At 44.6% G+C, this 17,892-nt stretch overlaps 1 protein-coding gene across 1 annotated transcript in view; it reads left to right on the top strand.

The window, feature by feature from the left end:
• magi1b (membrane associated guanylate kinase, WW and PDZ domain containing 1b) overlaps positions 1–16,372 on the top strand; it is an 80,596-nt gene extending 64,224 nt beyond the window's left edge. Inside the window, exons 31-39 of the mRNA XM_040028552.1 lie at positions 115–206; positions 959–1,151; positions 2,691–3,068; positions 4,720–4,923; positions 7,505–7,598; positions 7,697–7,781; positions 8,641–8,784; positions 10,824–10,962; positions 14,165–16,372. Of these exons, the coding sequence (XP_039884486.1) occupies positions 115–206; positions 959–1,151; positions 2,691–3,068; positions 4,720–4,923; positions 7,505–7,598; positions 7,697–7,781; positions 8,641–8,784; positions 10,824–10,962; positions 14,165–15,483 (2,648 nt within the window). The 3' untranslated portion in view covers positions 15,484–16,372. The remainder of the gene's footprint in view (positions 1–114; positions 207–958; positions 1,152–2,690; positions 3,069–4,719; positions 4,924–7,504; positions 7,599–7,696; positions 7,782–8,640; positions 8,785–10,823; positions 10,963–14,164) is intronic.
• The last annotated feature ends 1,520 nt before the right edge of the window (positions 16,373–17,892 follow it).

Genomic DNA, 17,892 nt, shown 5'->3' with positions numbered 1-17,892 from the left:
GTACCTGAGGGTATTAAATGAAATGTCTGAAGGCATCACGGTGCAGGAATAGAGATCCCACAAGGCCAACTGTGCTTGTGCATAAGTGTTTATGGCAGCTTGTTGATTTCACAGTTCCAGACTTCCAGGAGCAGGACATTTTCCTGTGGAGGAAGGACACGGGGTTCGGCTTCAGGATCCTCGGAGGCAACGAGCCAGGAGAGCCTGTGAGTCTCTCTCCCTCAATCTTTTTCAATCTCACGGCTGAAATCTCTCCAGTTTGCGTTTCAATTTCCTCACTTTTCACCGTACATCTCCAAAGAAATGGATAAACTGACAAGATTGTGTAGCTTGAATGATGAAAAGGATGCTATATTCCCAGCACTAGTGGGAGCAGCAGCTATAGGATTTTCTTTCAACAGTCTCAACACAACAGTTCTTATCTTCCCCTTGTGTGCGTGTCCATGCTTGTGTATTGGAATTCAGCAATTTCATATCTGTGATTGCTTCTCTCTGATCTGACCAATGTAGCCTTAACCAGTCAGGGAAGAAAAAAAAACCCTGCACACACACCATTTCTTTTTTTCTTTTCCTTTAAAGAGTCAAAGTTGTTTGTTCTTGTTTACACTAGCCTGCACTGCGTCCCCCCCCCTGCTTTTCTTGAAGGGGGGAAAAAAATAATGATTTACTTTAGAGCTTTGCTTGGGTTACTGCTGTTACAGGCTTGAGAGAATAGTAAAGATTTAATGCTGAAGTTTAAATTGTAGCTGTGCAGCATGCCAAGTTTATGGCCGCTGAGAAAATCGACACATTTTTATATGCCATGCACTTTAATGTCGTACTTTTTCTTTTTAGAATACCGCTTGATCGCTTTCCATGCATTTATTTTGCAAAGGTGCGGCGTAACGTATAGCTGCGCAGTCTTTGTCGACGCGTGGTTTCGAATGCACGGCAACCTCATTCATCTGCTGCGTTTCAGATCTACATTGGCCACATAGTCAAGTACGGGGCTGCAGATGAAGATGGACGCCTGCGATCCGGTGATGAGCTGATATGCGTGGATGGAACGGCGGTGGTGGGAAAGTCGCACCAACTGGTGGTCCAGCTGATGCAGCAGGCTGCCAAGCAGGGCCATGTCAACCTCACAGTGCGGCGCAAAAGCACTTACGCTGGTGAGAAGCAAGCAGCTCGAGATGGAGGAGTAGTTTAAGCTTTTTAAAGACCTCCTAAGAGGTCCAAGAGAGGGTTTTTACTGAAGTCCAAGAATACACTCAGGTTATTGTGGCTCAGGACGTAGAGTAGGTCATTTACTCCAGTCCACATAGCAAAGTGTGTAAGATACTGAAAGGAAAACTGATTCAGATACATCATCCACCAATATGTGGTTCTGTGAAAATACAAAGATGGATAGAAAATAGTACCGTAAGAATGTGGCAGTCCATTTATTATTGGAATTCTACTGATTTTACTTCAAATAACAGTGACAAATAATACTGCAGAACTTTTAAAGTGTACTGCAAAAGACAAACGGGTAATATCCGTCCACAGTGCAACCAATCAGAACATGTTTTATTAAGTCAGTTAATTTCATCCTATTATAAACAGTCAGGATCCAATTTCAAGTAGTTTCAAGTTAAGCTAGTAGCTTTGTTGACCAATAGTCCAAAAATGACCATCATTTGTTTCTCTATTTAGATTCCTTTATGCAGGATTCAGAATTAGCAGAACTGTAATTTTTTGTTTTGTTTTATAAATTGCAAAAAGTATAAATATCTCTACCTGATCAGTTTGTTTACATATAGTGTATTCACTGAGTGAATTTTAATGTGTATTGAATCAGTTTTGAGAGCAGTCTGAGATGGCTTCATTTATATTCGGTTTTTGCAGATTTGCTTACAGTAAAACATTGTTCAGTTTTAGAAATGCACTCCCTGCTTTACCAACAGCCACATTTATGTCAGTCATACTTCCATCAGGAGCCCAGAGGCCTTCTTAATATATATCTAAGGTCAACCTTTCGCCTTTCTAGAATTTAGTGTGGGTGTGGAAGTGGTCAGCCGCTACCACGAGCTAACACCCACGCCCCACTGTTGACTTCACTCCGGTCAACACAGCTCTGCTCCTTTAAAAAGAAAAAAAAAGGCCCATAAATATGATGGAGAGGGTGGCCAACCTTCGGCCCAATGACAGCAGCCAGACATTAGTGCATTGCTGCTCCCTGTCTGCCTCGGAGCGTCGAGAATATGAGGCGCCTTCCTTGAGCAGCTGTACAGGAAATGAAATGTGGAATGAAATGTCCAGATAGAGCAGGCAGACCACGTCCTCGGTTCATCTTTTGTTGGAAACAGATGAGAGGAGAGATTGGTGAAGAGGCCTTCTTCCAAAGCTGTCCTTTTTTTTTAAATCATAAGATAAACTAGGTGTGCTAGAGGAGCTAAATATCTGTTATTTGCCTCCTTTAATATTGTACTGCTCACGTAAAGTTTAGGGATGTTCTCATATGTTTTTGTACAGCTTTGCTTTCATTACATTAGGTTCTCACTCTGTTTTGTACATGATTGTCTCCTGAATGTCTCACCTTTGGTTTCACTTCTCTTGTGATCTTTTACTGTTAATCTTCTATATCTGTGTTTTTCTTACCCTCCTGTTTGCACTTTGCACCTCATCTATGTATCTTTCTCACCATATCCTCCTCCTCCTGCCATTTTTAGTTAAAGCAGAGGGAGACATGCCTCCATCGCCGGCGTCTTCGCACCACAGCAGCACCCAGGCGCCCAGTCTCACAGAAGATATTGGGAAGCGCACCCCACAGGGCAGCCAGAACTCCCTCAACACAGTGAGCTCCGGCAGCGGCTCCACCTCTGGCATCGGCAGCGGTGGAGGAGGCGGAGTGGGTGGCGGGGGCGGTGGCAGCGCCGTGGTCGCCGCTGCTGCCGCCACCACCTCCTCTCAGCCGCCCATCGCCACCCCCGCTGTCGTCCCATCCGGTTTGCAGCCCTATGACGTAGAGATCCGCCGCGGCGAGAACGAAGGATTCGGTTTCGTCATCGTCTCGTCGGTGTCGAGGCCCGAAGCTGGCACCACCTTCGGTAAGCACGAGCACCCGCAAACACCACCACCAGCGCACCGTTGATGGCGGCACATGCTGTTATTTCAAAAATCACTTCTACTCAGCAAAAACCCGAATCACACTTTGGCTTTTGCCTCATCACCGGGGCCTTTTATCTTCTCGTCTGCACTACGGGAATTCTTTGAATCCTCTATAAAAACCACTGAACGCTAAATAGCCTGACAGCCAGTGCACAGTCTGGCTATTTACAGTCCCACCAGATCAATATCAACACTCTTCAAAGAAGTGGTTCTTCTTTCTCATTTTCATCTGAGCCTGTCAAACCAAGACACTGAAACCCTTTCTTTGCCTGCAGCTGCTGCTCACACTCACATAAGGCTTTCATAATTGATCACAAGTGAAGTAGGTCTTACATAAAGCCACTTGTATTATTCAGCTGAACTTAAATGGCTTGTGCGGAGCAGGTTGGCACTAAAATCCTAATAGCAGTTTAATGAGAATGAGCACTGCAAGAAAGATAAATAGGGGAAATGATCAACGTGAATGGGTTCTATTTATTTTCCAGCATATGATTAGAGATATTCGCTTACTCAAACTTTATCTTCTTTTCTCTTCTTTTTTGTGAGGTTCTTTTTCATTGCTTAGCTGGTGAATGGTGTCGTTTTTCTCTGTTTGATATTGCACAGCAACGCAAGTAAATCAGATTCAGCGTTGCTTTTACAAACTCGTAGCACTGCATCTTTTCTACTCGTATTCAATGTACGTTTTTTTGCTCGCTGCTATGGCTTCCTACCTACACTAGAAGGACATTGCACCATGCTCTTCTCTCCCTGTGTGGGTGTACAGCACTGGAAAGGTCTGTGAACGCTTAGCTTTACAGATTGGCTTTTTTTTTTCTTCTTTTTGTAAAGTGAAGCTCCTTTTCACAGGCCAAAGCAGAAAGCATAGGCTAGTAGATGAGCTTTCATTTCAGTTAACGTGTAAAGGAAGATTTATCTCTCTGCTGCTCTTGATATGTCACAGTCCTAGATGGTTAGGTTTATTCAGGGGGACAGAAACGGGTTGGGATCAGATGAGTTTGTTGTGTATTAAAAGTGTGAATGCAGCGGGAAGGATGGAAGAATAATAATGAAAAGTAAGGAGGGGAGAGGGTGGCGAGAGTAATGAGTGATTGGGGGCGTCAGTCTGTAGTGACTGATGTCGGCCTGCAGAGTGAAACAAACAGAGAGACTTCAGGGTAGCTGGTGAGATGTCAGCTCTGATGTATGTTTGCAGAGTCTAACTTTCTGCAGTTGCAGGTGTTTGGGATGTAGATGAAACAGAGCTCTAACTTAACAAGAGTTTTTTAGATGTTGAGAATCATTTGGAAAAACTATTTAGAGAAAATAGTAAGACAAATCCTCCTATTTCTTTGCAGTGCACATTTAAATTGACCCTTCTTTTCCAGTGCTTGCATATTATCCTCTTCTTCTTCTCAGTGACTTTTGCTTGGCTGACTGTTGGCTGCGGGTCAATTAACCTTAACCCTTCTTGGTCCTCTTCTTCTGCTCCTTCCCCACTTTTCCCTCCCGTTTTCCTCCTCTCACCAAACACAATCCCCCAACATTTACACGCGCAAACACACACTCAATCACGCATGCATAACACGTCCACATCGATGCTGACCATAGCTGGAAATGCTTGTGTGGCCATGCCCCACAAAATAGGACGCATCATTGAGGGAAGCCCAGCAGACCGCTGCGGGAAGTTGAAAGTCGGCGACCGCATCCTGGCGGTGAATGGATGCTCGATCACCAACAAGTCCCACTCGGACATCGTCAACCTCATCAAGGAGGCTGGAAACACAGTTACACTACGCATCATTCCTGGAGATGGTGAGTAGAGAAAAGCGAATCCAAAACCAGGTCTGAATTTTTTCTCCATATCGGCTATTATTAGATTCCTGATTATGTTTGAGGAGACTTGTTCTCACTTTCCTGGGTTGTCGTTGTTGTTATTAAGTATTCCTTCGGCGTTATGTAAAGTGCACTTTCTTCAGTGGCTTTCAAAGTGACTATAACGCCTCCGCAGTGTTGACAGGAGTGATTCTTTGGGGATATTTGGGAGGTTGCTGGGGTTTTTTTTTTTTGTTTGTTTTTTTTGTTTTTTTTGGTATTTTTTAGCTTCCTGCCTTTGGCGTGCCCGCATTTTTAAAACATGCAAGAGCCATTTAGATTTCGGTGTGTATGTGTGCGTGAGCGGAGAGAGGGCGAGCGAGACAGGCACCGAGAGATGCTGAATTTCCTCTGTGCATGTGGGTGTGTCTCCTCTGTCAAAGTGGATTTAAGGAAAAGTTTGTGTGCATTGTATGTTGCGCTGTGCAGCTGAGAACTTTCTGTGCTTTGTGCTGACATATCACCCTGGCGTGCTTCACAAATGCTATTTAATTAAGCGTGTGTGCGTGTGTGCTCATGGAAAGGCAATACTCCCTGTCAACCTGCACACTGGTAGGAATAGGAGCTATTTGTCCGCCGCTCGTTGCTTTCCGCCTCGCTTCTTATGGATGGAGAGGGTTTTTTGTTTCTCCCTTCAGAGCAGTTGATGAGAACAGTGAGCCAAAATTGCTCTGCCAAGAAGACACAGATAGAGCAAGAGAGAAGGCGCTGGCGAGGAATAACTGGATATGCTTTATCGGAAAAGTTCTGGTTTGTGTTTATGTGCATGTGTCAAACAACCAGACGCCGTCTGACACAGAGGCAGAAAGAGTGTCGGGCAGAGATGGTGGCTTGTGTTTCTAAACTTGTGCCTCTGAATGACTGTTCTGGCTGCCTCCGTTTACAAATGGCTGAGCATTGCCAATTTCTTTGTGGATCAGTCCAATCTTTAAGCTTTCTGATGGGAACGAGCGCCATAGCGAGAGCTTCCTCTAAAGGTGAAGTCTGATTCAGCTCAACCCCCTCACCGTGTGAGAGCACAGATGGAGTTTTGTAGTAGCTGATGCTCGGTACGCCTGCAGTGTCGAGGAAACGAGCATGGGAGTCTTCCTGCTGCTGCTCAGTAATACGTGTACAAGAAACTAATACCTTCATCAGAGCTGATGTCTCTGCAGCATAAATTTGGAGCACAGGCAAAGCCCTCCTCATTCTTTCCACTGTGTGAGAAAAGAGAGCTAGACATGCTGTATGTGATATGATTTTTATTGTTAGCACATGTTGTATTTTAAGTGTAATCTGTAGCTCTCGTATCCTTTTACCCTCTGTAGTGCTCGTTTTCTTTACCTCCCTTGAATTGATTGTACCTGCTGTCCTCCCCGGCTCATGCCATTCAGGGCTGGAGGGCAAATGCGTGGTCAAAGCCACAGACGAATTACAGAATGCTTCAGTTCCTTTTCTGTGCACGTTTTATTTACTTATTTATTTAGTTAAGCGAGAAAGGGGAAAGCAGGCAGTAGGTTGCACGCAGAATAGAAGTAATATCCGGAGAGAAAGCAGTCGGAGGAGAGACGAATGAAGAGAGGCGACAAAAAAAGGAAGTGATTCATGCAAATCAGGCAGAGGGAAAGATAGTGATAGTGTTTTTACAGGAGTTAAACGTGAGACTGCAAAACTGAAAGGGTGGTCGAAGGTTTTCCTTGTGGTTCCCCTCTTTGCCGTCTCAAGTGAAGCTCACCTCACCCGCGCTCCCGCTCGAGTGGTCGACACTGTAGATCTTGAGCAGCGGGCAAAGGAATGGTTGAGCCACCAGGCTCCAGTGGAGTACCGGAGGGAAAGGAGATTAATAGGTGAGAAGGGAAGTGACCATGAAAAGAATGGCGAGTAGCAGACTGGGGAAGGGGAGGTGCAGAGTTGTAATCGAATGTAGGATGCCTGTAGATGGCCAAGAAGGATGAGGTCGTTAGATAAAACAAAGGTTCCTTTATGCAGCAGGTGTCGCGTGATGACGGCCTGTCTGGTGTTTTTCACTGATAACTGAAAATGAGTGGATCAGGGCAGAGATAAAAGACAGAGTAAGCACGAGCTCTAATGCCACTGGCGTAGATGTTCCCTACTTGACAATTCAGAGGCAGAAAGGATTAGTTTCAGTCCTAAATAATGTGATGTACAGCCTTTGGACGTTTACCAAATGATTGATGGCACAAACCGCAGTATTACCCAAGTGTCCGGGAACATGGCGTGGTGGTGAAAGAAGCCTGGAAACTGGTTTCGAGCCTAGTGGTGGACCCTGTAGGTCGGGTTGACACAAGGAAAACAATGAAATGTCCCCACATGTGAAATTTAATTATATTGCCCAGGCTTTCAAGGAAACTGGAGAGGCTTCTGTTAGAGTATGTCTATACAAAATGACAGCATATTCAATTACAAGCCTTTTTCCCCCGTCTCCTCATTGCTTGAAAAACACAATCATTCTTGCTCTTTGTTTTTGTTTTGTGTGTTATCTCATGTGACGATATACTTGCTCTTCTCCCGCCCTCCGCAGAATCATCGAACGCATCTCTGTTGACGAATGCAGAGAAGATCGCCACTATAACCACTACTCACACCGCTCAGCAACAGGCCGCACCGGAGGCCAGGTGAGGAGCACGGCAGAAAACAGACTTGCCTAATAATGAAATGTCTTTTGGAGCGACCCCTCGCTTAGGCCTCATATTTCACGCTTTTTCTGTTTCAGGACCAACACTAAACCAAAACAGGAGTCATTTGCCCCGCAAGCCGCCCCTCCCCAGCCCCCCACGCAGCAACCCCCAAGCACTCAGGTGAGGAAGAGAGGCGCCGCAGTCTTAGCAGTTACATCAGTCATGCGGACACCCATCCATTTCATGTCTCCATCAAAACACGCCGGTCCTCTACACTCCATCAACTTTTCTACCCACATCTAATCTACATTTGTCTCTTCATACATCCATTCAGCTGTTTCGCGATATCTAAACAGTCATTCATCCCCTCCCCTGTCCCTCCATCTATCAACTAATATACCCACTTACCTTCCCAAGGACAAACCAAGTGCATTTTTATTTATTTATCTCTTTACGCCGACCTGCTGGCGTTATCTGAGTGTGCATATTAAGGAAAGCCTGTTTGCTTTCAAAGTAGCCCCTCAGTCCACTCTGTTCACCGCTGAATTAATCTGCTGGTGTGGAGATGGCTTTCACAGATAGCATTGATCCTCCAGCAGAGGAGATTAGGAGGGCGTAAAGACAGGAGCTGCTGAGGCTGTCTGCCCGTCCTTGTGTGGTTCCCAGACCTCCTTCTCTCTCTTCGTCTGCACCCTCTCTACTTTTTCAGGCCAGGGCCCACGGCATCAATAATTCAGCGTCCTTACACCTGAGCATATGCATGTCCACACACAGTCACACACACGCACGCACACACCCGCACACACATGCAGGGGAAAAGCGTAGCACAACTGTTAAGGTGAGACTTGCCTGAAGGTGGCAATTGTCCCTTGCCTCTGAAATAGGATCCCCCTTCAAAGGAGACACGCGCACACAAGCACGCACAAACGCAGACACACGCGCACACTTGAAACCTGAATCACAAAGGTGACTTTGATGCAAACATCTCCTTTCTCCTCTCACTCTCTCTCCCTCCACACATGGCGTCTGACTCCATCAGGATTCTGAGTTCTACTCCGTGGACCTGGAGCGAGACAACAAAGGCTTCGGCTTCAGCCTGCGAGGAGGCCGCGAGTACAACATGGACCTGTACGTGCTGAGGTTAGCCGAGGACGGAGCAGCTGTTCGCAACGGAAAGATGATGGTATGGACACACAAATGGGAAACGCAGAAGCTCAGAGGTTGTTTTCTCGGGGTCTTGAAAGGGTCACGCCACCAAACACTGAAGTTTAGTTTGACCATCATAAGAACTAGTGCTGGAAAAACAGCACTTACCCAAGTAACACTGCAATCTCGTCGTCTGTGCTCATATTTAGACCATACAAATTTATGACAGACAGCCTTTTTTGCAGCCACATAACATGGAGCTGTTTTACAGGAAATGTTGGACGGCCTATTGAAATGTAACCACCTTTAATATTATACTTAATTATGGAAAACTGTGATGTAATTTTATCAATTTAAGGTTATATGCAGCTGTGTCAACATGGATGCCAATATTCCCTCAGTAGCTAGAATACCTCCAAATAAGTTTTATTTTTTAACAGCCTGCTTTCTTTGGAAACAGCCAACAGATTGTCTGGAAATAACGGCGGACAGTTCCCTCGGTTGTTTTAGTTAATTTTCTGTAATATAGTCGTCTTGGCATTTGTCAGCATAGTTTGAAATCATCTGAAAAAAGCGTTCTAGTGGAATAATTGTAATGTTAATGAGAAATGTTCGGACTTCATTATTTTTGGTGGAGCTGTGCGAGACATTAGCTCTGCAATTTAGCTAAGAAAAATTACGTCTCTTTCCGGGTTTTTTTTTTTTTCCTTAGTAATCCAGAGTGTTTTTAAAATGAATGTTTAATTTAACTATTTGTCAAATTTTCTCATTCCTTAATCCGTCAGCTTGCCTGAATGCTATAAAATTATCTTTGGACGGGGGTGCACATAACAGCATATCTGAAAAACGACTGCTGATTGTAACCGTTGTTATAAATACCAATTATAATTTTATAAATCCTTGCCTTCAGGTGCAGCACAAGCCAGTTGACTTTATTGATTAGCTGGGGGCGGGAGGGGGGGGTTGATGGCAGCCTTGTAGACCTTACAGCCATCGCAATAATATTATTTATCAGTATAATTGCTTTTGCATAATGTACCCCCAATTACTGCAAGCCATGCTTCACTGACTCGCAAACAGTCACCTCCGGGCTCGGCCATGCAGACGGTTCACTGATTGTAATATGAAGACACGCAAACAGAATATGCACATTTTAATTTATGTTTCACGACAAGCTTGTAAAGTGGCATTCATACATGCCACAAAAGCTGTGATGAAACTGTAATATTTAACCTTTCCATCTGATTAATTGTACATAAATAATAGCACTTTCCCCGGAGTGCTTGATGAAGTGTGAGGTGTTTTTATTTATTCTCTCACTGTGCGTTTGCACGCAGAGCCTGTTGGCAGACACTGTTAGAATCTGAGATATAGTTTTTCATATATATTAATATGCTGCAGTTAGGGTGTGTGTGTGTGTGTGTGTGTGTGTGTGTGTGTGTGTGTGTGTGTGTGTGTGTGTGTGTGTGTTTGCGCGCACATTCGTTAGCACATTAGTATATGCATATATGGACCCGGCCGTTGGTGTTTGTGCACCTTGTTAGCAGAGATATTAATAGTCGCAGCTCTGTGAGGCAGGGAGAGGTGTCAGCGAGAGATCCGTATTCTGCCAGAGAAGTATTCCCTTAACGCAGTCAGCACTGACAGATAACCTGAGGAGTGGATTCAAAGAATCAGGAAGCAAAAATGTTTCTTCTAGTTCTCGTTTTTTCTCTGTCGTTCTCCCTCTCTGACTCTCCGTGTCACGCTTGCTGCTTTTTGATGCAGTTTGCCCTCCATATATACTCTTGTTTTCTTATTGTGCAGATTACCATTCAGCAGATTTGATAATTAACTCCTCCTCACCCCCTCCACCCTTCCCTTCGTGTCATTGTTTCCCTTTGAACCTTATCTTTCTCCTTGTGTACCTTCTTCCCTCCTCTCACTTGTTTTCTTTTGCACCGCGTCTGGCTCTGCGGTCTCCTCCCCTTATTTGGGCTCCTGCTGTCTCTCACCTTTCCCTCTGATTCACCTCCTCTCTTTTCCATTTTCATCTGTCACTCTTGCCCCCCCCCCCCCCGGTCTCCTTCCCACTAGGTCGGCGACGAAATCTTGGAGATCAACGGCGAGAGCACCAAGGGCATGAAGCACGCACGAGCCATCGAGCTCATCAAGAATGGAGGCCGGCGAGTCCATCTGGTGCTCAAGAGGGGTGACGGCTCTGTGCCTGAATATGGTGGGTCAATCTACGAAAACATTCCCTTCTCGCCCATCTTCACACCCTGAGCCAGGGGACACTCAAGCGGATGGTGGTGGGTTGAAGGTGAAGGAACTAAATCGCTCCCCCTCCTCAAGGATCCTTCACCCCTCCCTGGAGCAAACCTACCAGGGATGGGAGAGGGGAGTCAGGGGGGTTGGGGGTGTTGCTTCGCGCTTTTGGTCTCTTTGTGGTGGCGGTCACTCCTGGGCTTTTTTGGGATTTCGTGGGAGAGCGGGGGGGTCGAGGCTGCTCCTGTGGGTGCTCTCACCCCCTCCTGCTGTCACCTGCTCTCAGTTTTGTCATGTCATCTCGCTGTCACTTTTCACCTTCTGGGCACTGAGCAAAAGCACTCTGCTGGGACTTAACAGGAAGGTGGTGGGTCTGATTTTCAGTGCTACATGGAAAAAAAAAAGAAAAGGAAACTGTTTACAGGGTTTGACCTGAGTAGTAAAGAAAAAGGAAAGAAAATCAATGTTTCTTGTGGGTGAGAAGTAATATGGATGTCTCTCATTTCCCATTACATGCTAATTTAGCATTAAAAGGAAGAGAAAACTTGATCCGTGGCATCCCGTGATAAAATGGGACCTTTCACAGCTTTGGATAGGATGTGACAAACATATTTATGATATTTATTGAAGGTGAATGTAAGCTACTGAACTCCTTTCTAAGTGAGAACTGTGTTGCGAAGAAAAAGACAGTCTAAGGCTTTTTTTTCTCCCACTTTGCCATTTTCAGTAAATCTCACTGTACTGTGCTTGACATTACTCACTCATCCATGGACTTTTTTTTTTTTTTTTGCACCCACTGTCAGTGTTATGGAAAAGCTGTGAAGATAGGGACTCCACCCATCCCCATTTAAAAAGACGTTGATTCGTTCCAGTTATATTAACTTTTTATAGTGATGATTTAAAAAAAAAAAAAAAAAAAAAAAGAGGCATTTTTACAAGTATTTTTGTTCAGTGTACAGAGCCATGAATCAAAGCCACATATTAATGGATAAAAGTTTATTGCTGCATGAACATGTCAAAAGTGTAAATTGTTTTTGGTTTTCCCCCTTCTATTGTCTACTTTCCATAATATTTATGGAACATTTCTTTCTTTTCTGTTTTCCTTTTTTTTTTTCTAATCGTATTGATTAGTTTTGATAGTCACAAGTCATTTTAAATGTTTTCTTTTTCATTTTGTTGCTCTTTTTTTTGAGTGGATACATTTGCCTGTTTTGAAAAGTTCATCAATGTAAAGTTTATTTGAGCTGAGAATGTGCTGTCAAAACCTGCACCGATGTGACATCATGTGAACTTGTACATTTTGGATCATTGTTTGTACTTTTTAAAAATCTTTATTTTTATTATTATTATTATTTTTTAGTTGGCACAACCTTTGACAGTCTCGCCAGTATTTCTTTTGATTTCTATCAGCACTGTAAAACTGCTTAATTTGCGTATGTGTGTGTGTGTGTGTGTGCGTGCGTGCGTGTGTGTGTGCGCGTGCGTGCGTGTGCGTGCGTGCGTGCGCACCAGATCTCACTGTTTCATTTTTTTGGATTTTCTGCTGCTTCTTCATTAACGTGTCTAGGCGTGTGTGGGTGCTTGTGTGTGGGTGGGTGTGGCAACTCCTATGTCCGATGTGTGTACGCTTGTTTCCAGGGGACTTTACTCTGTAACTGATGGTCTTCACTGGGTTTGGGCAACTTCCTGGACTGTCTCTTTATTCTGAATGAGTCGATGATCAAATAAACACATTTTTTTTCATTAAGAATCAACACTGAATAATTCTCCTTTTCTTCCTTCTAGTTGGTTCCATATTTTTCTAAACTACTGTGCTCTTCTTTTTTTCTTTCCTTTCTGTTTCTGTGTATCTTCCCTTTCCTCTCGTATTGTGCTGGGCTCTTGTCTTCCTTCAGGGATGGTCGCTCCCCATCTCACTGCATGTATGAGAAATGACAAGATGGGGGAGGCCTCTGTCCTCCAAAATCAGACCACGGTTTGTAGCTGTCCTCCCCTCTCATCTCGGCTCTCTCTCCCACTTCCTGTCTTCCTCTCTCTCTTCTTCTATGTCCTGATGTGCGTGGTGTCGCTTCAGTTCAACCGTGCCTGTGCGCTGCTTCATGCATAAAAATCCATTCACCCAACTACATCTCCAGTGTCACCGCTGCCATAGCCGTTCTTTTGGATACTTCATTCATGTCCTAGTTGCAGTCAATCTGTTGGAAACAAGTCAAAAGTGAAAATGCAGATTATTTTATCTTTGGGAATTAGTTTTGATACTTTCAGACCAGTGGTTCTCTTTGGGAGTCAGCTCTTCTCCTCGAGTTGTCCATGATCCATTGTTGAAGGTCTCCAGAATCATTTGCAGTACATTTTCAACCTAAGCTATAATGTTAAAAAGTGTATATCTAAAGGTGGAGACTATTTACTCAATTGACAGGAGCCAGAGTTTTACTCCCACTCACTATATCTCAGGGCCGACGATGTGAAGTATTTAGAACAGCGAATGGTTCTTCTGCCATCTCAGCACTTGTAAAGTTTTGTCTTAAAAATGCCATATTGATCAAAGCATTGTTGTCGCAGCTTTTGTTGAAGATTTAGCAAGAGGAAGCGCTCCATACAGTTCTGTTTTTTTTCTTAGCAAAATGCTAAACTTCACCCGCTGCAACTGCAATGCACTTAGAGCAACTTCTAGTCTCTGGATCTCGTCACGACCATTTAATTTATTCTAAAGATTTACAACGTGCCCTGACAGTACATGAAAGAGCATGGCTAATGAGTCAAATCTAGCAGCATCATCAGTGTGAAGCAGCAGTTACACTGACTGTAACCAGCCTCCAGTCCAGCCACCAGAGAAGCCGTCCCATTCTGCTTCACAGAGGTGACTTCCCCCTTTAGACCAAGGAGCAGGTTTGTTGTGGGTTTCTTCAAGAAATGGCTGCTTCATAACTCTGTCACTGCCTTTTTTTAATCTGTGTAAGCTACACTGTTTTACCATTGGCTGCTGCTGTGCCATCTAACAACTTGCCATCTTTGCTGGTATTAACATCAGAATGGCTTCCATTGAAAGTGTTCTCGGCTTCATGTCTGAGTGACTCAGCATGATAAATGTGAAAGCAGATAGAAGCTTTTAGTGTGTCGATGCATGTTTGATCCCCCTGCCCTCGTTTGTATGTCCCAATGTGTTGCAGACGACAGCACCAACAACATCAGCGCAGCCAACCCAGCCTCAGGGGTACAAAACGCTGCGGAAGTGAACACTCTTCCCCTGAACGGTGCACCATCAGAGTCAAGCGACCCACCAGAACCCCAACAATCATCCCGCAGCAAGAAGGAGCCAGGCCGCCGCTCCCACGGCACTGGCAGGCACACACATTCCAACCACCGCCACCACTCCCCCAGCAAGAAAACCAGCACGGGAAAACACAAGGGCAAAAAGTCGACAGGGAAGAACACTCCCAAGAAGAAAGATGACAAGAAAAGTGATGGCCGCCATCGCCACCGCAGCCGCCATCGGTCACCTCATAAGGGGCACACCCGGTCGCGCAGTGCAGATAACGTCCTGGACGACCGACATGGGGGTCAGCGCCGAGGCCGTTCTCCAGACAGGCGCCACCGCCGCCACCGTTCACCCAACCGCTCGCCCCACCGCTCACCCCGTCGCTCACCCTACCGCTCTCCTCGCCGTTCCCCTTATCGTTCCCCTCATCGCCATCGGTCCCCCTACCGCACTCGGCAGCAGTCCCCCACCAGACGCCGGGCCCAATCCTCAGACCCCTACCGCCGGTATCGCTCCCCAGAGAGACAGACCCGCAGCACCGAGAAGCCTATTGTGGATGAGCCTGTATTAAAGGAGCCAATCAAAACTCCTGAATCCACCTTCCGTCTGGAAGACAGCATCTTGCGAGAGTCCCCAGCCCTAGACCGCTTAAACAGGGAGGTCACACCGCCACTGCGCAGGGAAGACCGCCTCTATGGAGAAGATAGCCTGCTGATGAAAGCCTCTACCTTGGACAGGTCCTACAGAGGGGGGGATAACCTGCTGAAGGACATGGCGTCTCGCAACCAGAGAGACATCACCCTGCCCAGAGTACGCACTCCAGATTCAGATTCAGCTTACAAGAAGTACAGCACGCTGCTGAGGGGTCGTTCGACTGAGAGGTTTGACAGCACACAGCTGAGCGGTCGTTCGACTGAGAGGTTTGACAGCACACAGCTGAGGGGACGTTCGACTGAGAGGTTTGACAGGGATGAGCGCTACCCCAGCCGAGACAGCACCCCTGAACCTTGGTACCGCTCCCGCAGTCTCGGACGAGACATATCCCCGATCAGGAGCTTCAGAAGGGACAACTCGGAGGATGAAGAGGACGATGACAATTTTGTGGCGGCTCAAGTGACGCAATACTACAGCACGGTCAAGAACAAGACCAACACCAGTCGCTCATCCAAGCCCACGCTCCCTGAGCCCAAGAAGACCTACAAGGAGAATCCCAAAGACCTGAGCATCTGATTGGACAGCTGTCAGCTGATCACAGCAACCATCCACAAAACACCTCAAATACTCACCATCACTACCACTTTGTTCTACAGAAACACACCCAACTTGTGTAGACATGCTGACACACACACACACACACTGTATCAACACTGAGTTACTAACAAGGTCGTAGTTTTGAAAGCTGTTTTTTTTTCCTTTTTTTTTTTTTTTTTTTTTTTTTTTTAAATTGTATATTTGATTTTCTTTGTTTTCTCATTTTGTTTTGGGTTTTTTTTTTGTTTGTTTCTTTGTTTTGTTAAAGTATTCTACATTTACAGATACTCAGACTTTTCCAGAAAATATAAAACCATAAAAAACAATGATGTGCCTAACAACAGTTCCATTAACAAACATTTTTGTTTCGGGTTTGATATGTGGAGGGCAGTTTGTGTGCCCCACTGTCAGATGATGGAATATATGTACTTTTCCACAAAGATCCCTTGGAAGTACTGCGCACCTGGGTCACCATAACAGGTGCTCACAATGATGCTGTGCATGTCTTTACCGGTTTCAATGTCTCTCTCTCTCTCTCGCTCTGTCTCTCCGTCTCTCTCTCTCTTGCCTTCGTACTCTCTCTCCTTCCAGTGCCACTGTTTTTTAGACATTTGACCAGACTATAGCACAAGCCTGCATTTGTTTGTATATTTTTGACAGTTTGCAGTATGTGTACATTCAGAGGTGATCATTTTAAATGAAGGAAGGGAAAATGAAAAAGTTAAACTATGATGATGATGTTAAAATAAAATAATATATTCAACAAATGAACAGTTGTTTTAGCTTTTTTCTCCTTTGTTATTGCCATTGGAGTCATTCTGGGATTGATTGACCTGCTTAAGTAACATGAAAAAAAAAATGCAGATATTGGATGGGAAGAAAGATGTACACTAACAGCTTTTTTTTTTTTTTTTTTTTTTTTTTTTGAGCTCTCATTTTGCCAAGCAGAAAACAAAACAGTGGGAGACTAACATTGTTATCTCAGCCCTGCCAAAAGTGCATGCATATAGATAAAGCCTTTGAAGAAAAGTAAAGCAAAGAGCTTCTGTCCTTTCCCCAACATCAAAGCCCAAAAGGACGATCTTAAAAATGTTCCTTCACTCCTCTTCACAGCTTACTTTGATTTGTGCCTTTTCAGTGCCCTCTTTCTCCCATCGCCCTCTACGGTCCTTCCCCTTCCTCCTACATCCACTCTTGTGGTTGCGAGATTCGTCATTTGATACAGAACAAACAGCGGGGATGCTGCGTGTCTATTTCAGGACTGTGACGGCAGAAGGAAGGTGGTGATGCTGGGACAAACAATGTGGAGATTAGATAAAAACCAAGTAGTCACCCTGGGTGAGCGGTAAATACCAATGCACAATATACTTCACCACGGCAATAAAAAACAAAAACAAAACCCTGAAAGATACACAAGTGCATTTTAACCTCTTTAACATTTCCTAACATTCAGCAATAAGAAATCGGGATGACCTCTCATATCTACCTTCTTCACACTCTAATTTAAGGCATGAGATGCTCATACAGTTTTGTCCCTACACATTAGGACAATGACACCCTTTTGTGTTGCACCACAGTGGATTTAATTTGAACATTTGGACCGACTTCAGCTTTAATTTACAAAAAGAAAAAAGGAATTTTCACCAACTTCTCAAAGGCCTCAAAGGTAATTATGGTAATAAACAGGAAATAAATCTGATTGTTTTTAATGATAAATCCTTCAAGTCTAAAACTCATAGATGTCACCAAATGTTTCCTCCCTCAGGCTGAAGGTGGCTGTAGTAAAGGCAGACTTGGCAGTTGAATAATATCCCGTTTCTTTGCCTTGAGAAAGTCTTGGATTGTTTTTGCAGTATGCTTTGGATTACTATCCATCTGCACTGTGAAGCAACGTCCGTTGTTCTTTTTCACAGCATTTGGATGAATCTGAGCAACTTCAGAATTCCTCCTGCTACTTGCTGCTGTCAACAGTCAGGGAAAAACACTAGTCACCCAGCTCCACTGGCAGGCACACATGCCCGCACAGCCTCCACCTTGTTTGACAGATATTGTGATATGTTTCAGATCATGATGTTTTTTTTCCTTCTCCATACTGTTTTCCTCCCACTATTTCCCATCATGTGGTTTCATCTGTCCAAAGCTTGTTTTTAGATGAAACTCTGTATTCCAATTTCCGAAGGCGTCTCTTTTACAGTGATATGCCTCTCTGAGTGTTCTAAAAGTTATGAATGATTTTCTTTACCGAGGAAAGAATTTGCAGTCATCTGCTTCAGTTGTCTTCTGTGTCGTCCATTTTTGCGATATTAGGCTTTTTTTTTTTTCTTTGCTTTTTTTTTTTCAAATTTATCTTTATTCGGTCTCTTGCGTCAGCCTCACTTTGAATCTCGT

Source organism: Simochromis diagramma, unplaced genomic scaffold (assembly GCF_900408965.1).
Source record: "Simochromis diagramma unplaced genomic scaffold, fSimDia1.1 OVJJ01000483.1, whole genome shotgun sequence".
NCBI lineage: Eukaryota > Metazoa > Chordata > Actinopteri > Cichliformes > Cichlidae > Simochromis > Simochromis diagramma.
The sequence above is the reverse complement of the archived record's forward strand: the minus strand, read 5'-3'. Positions and strand labels throughout refer to the sequence as shown.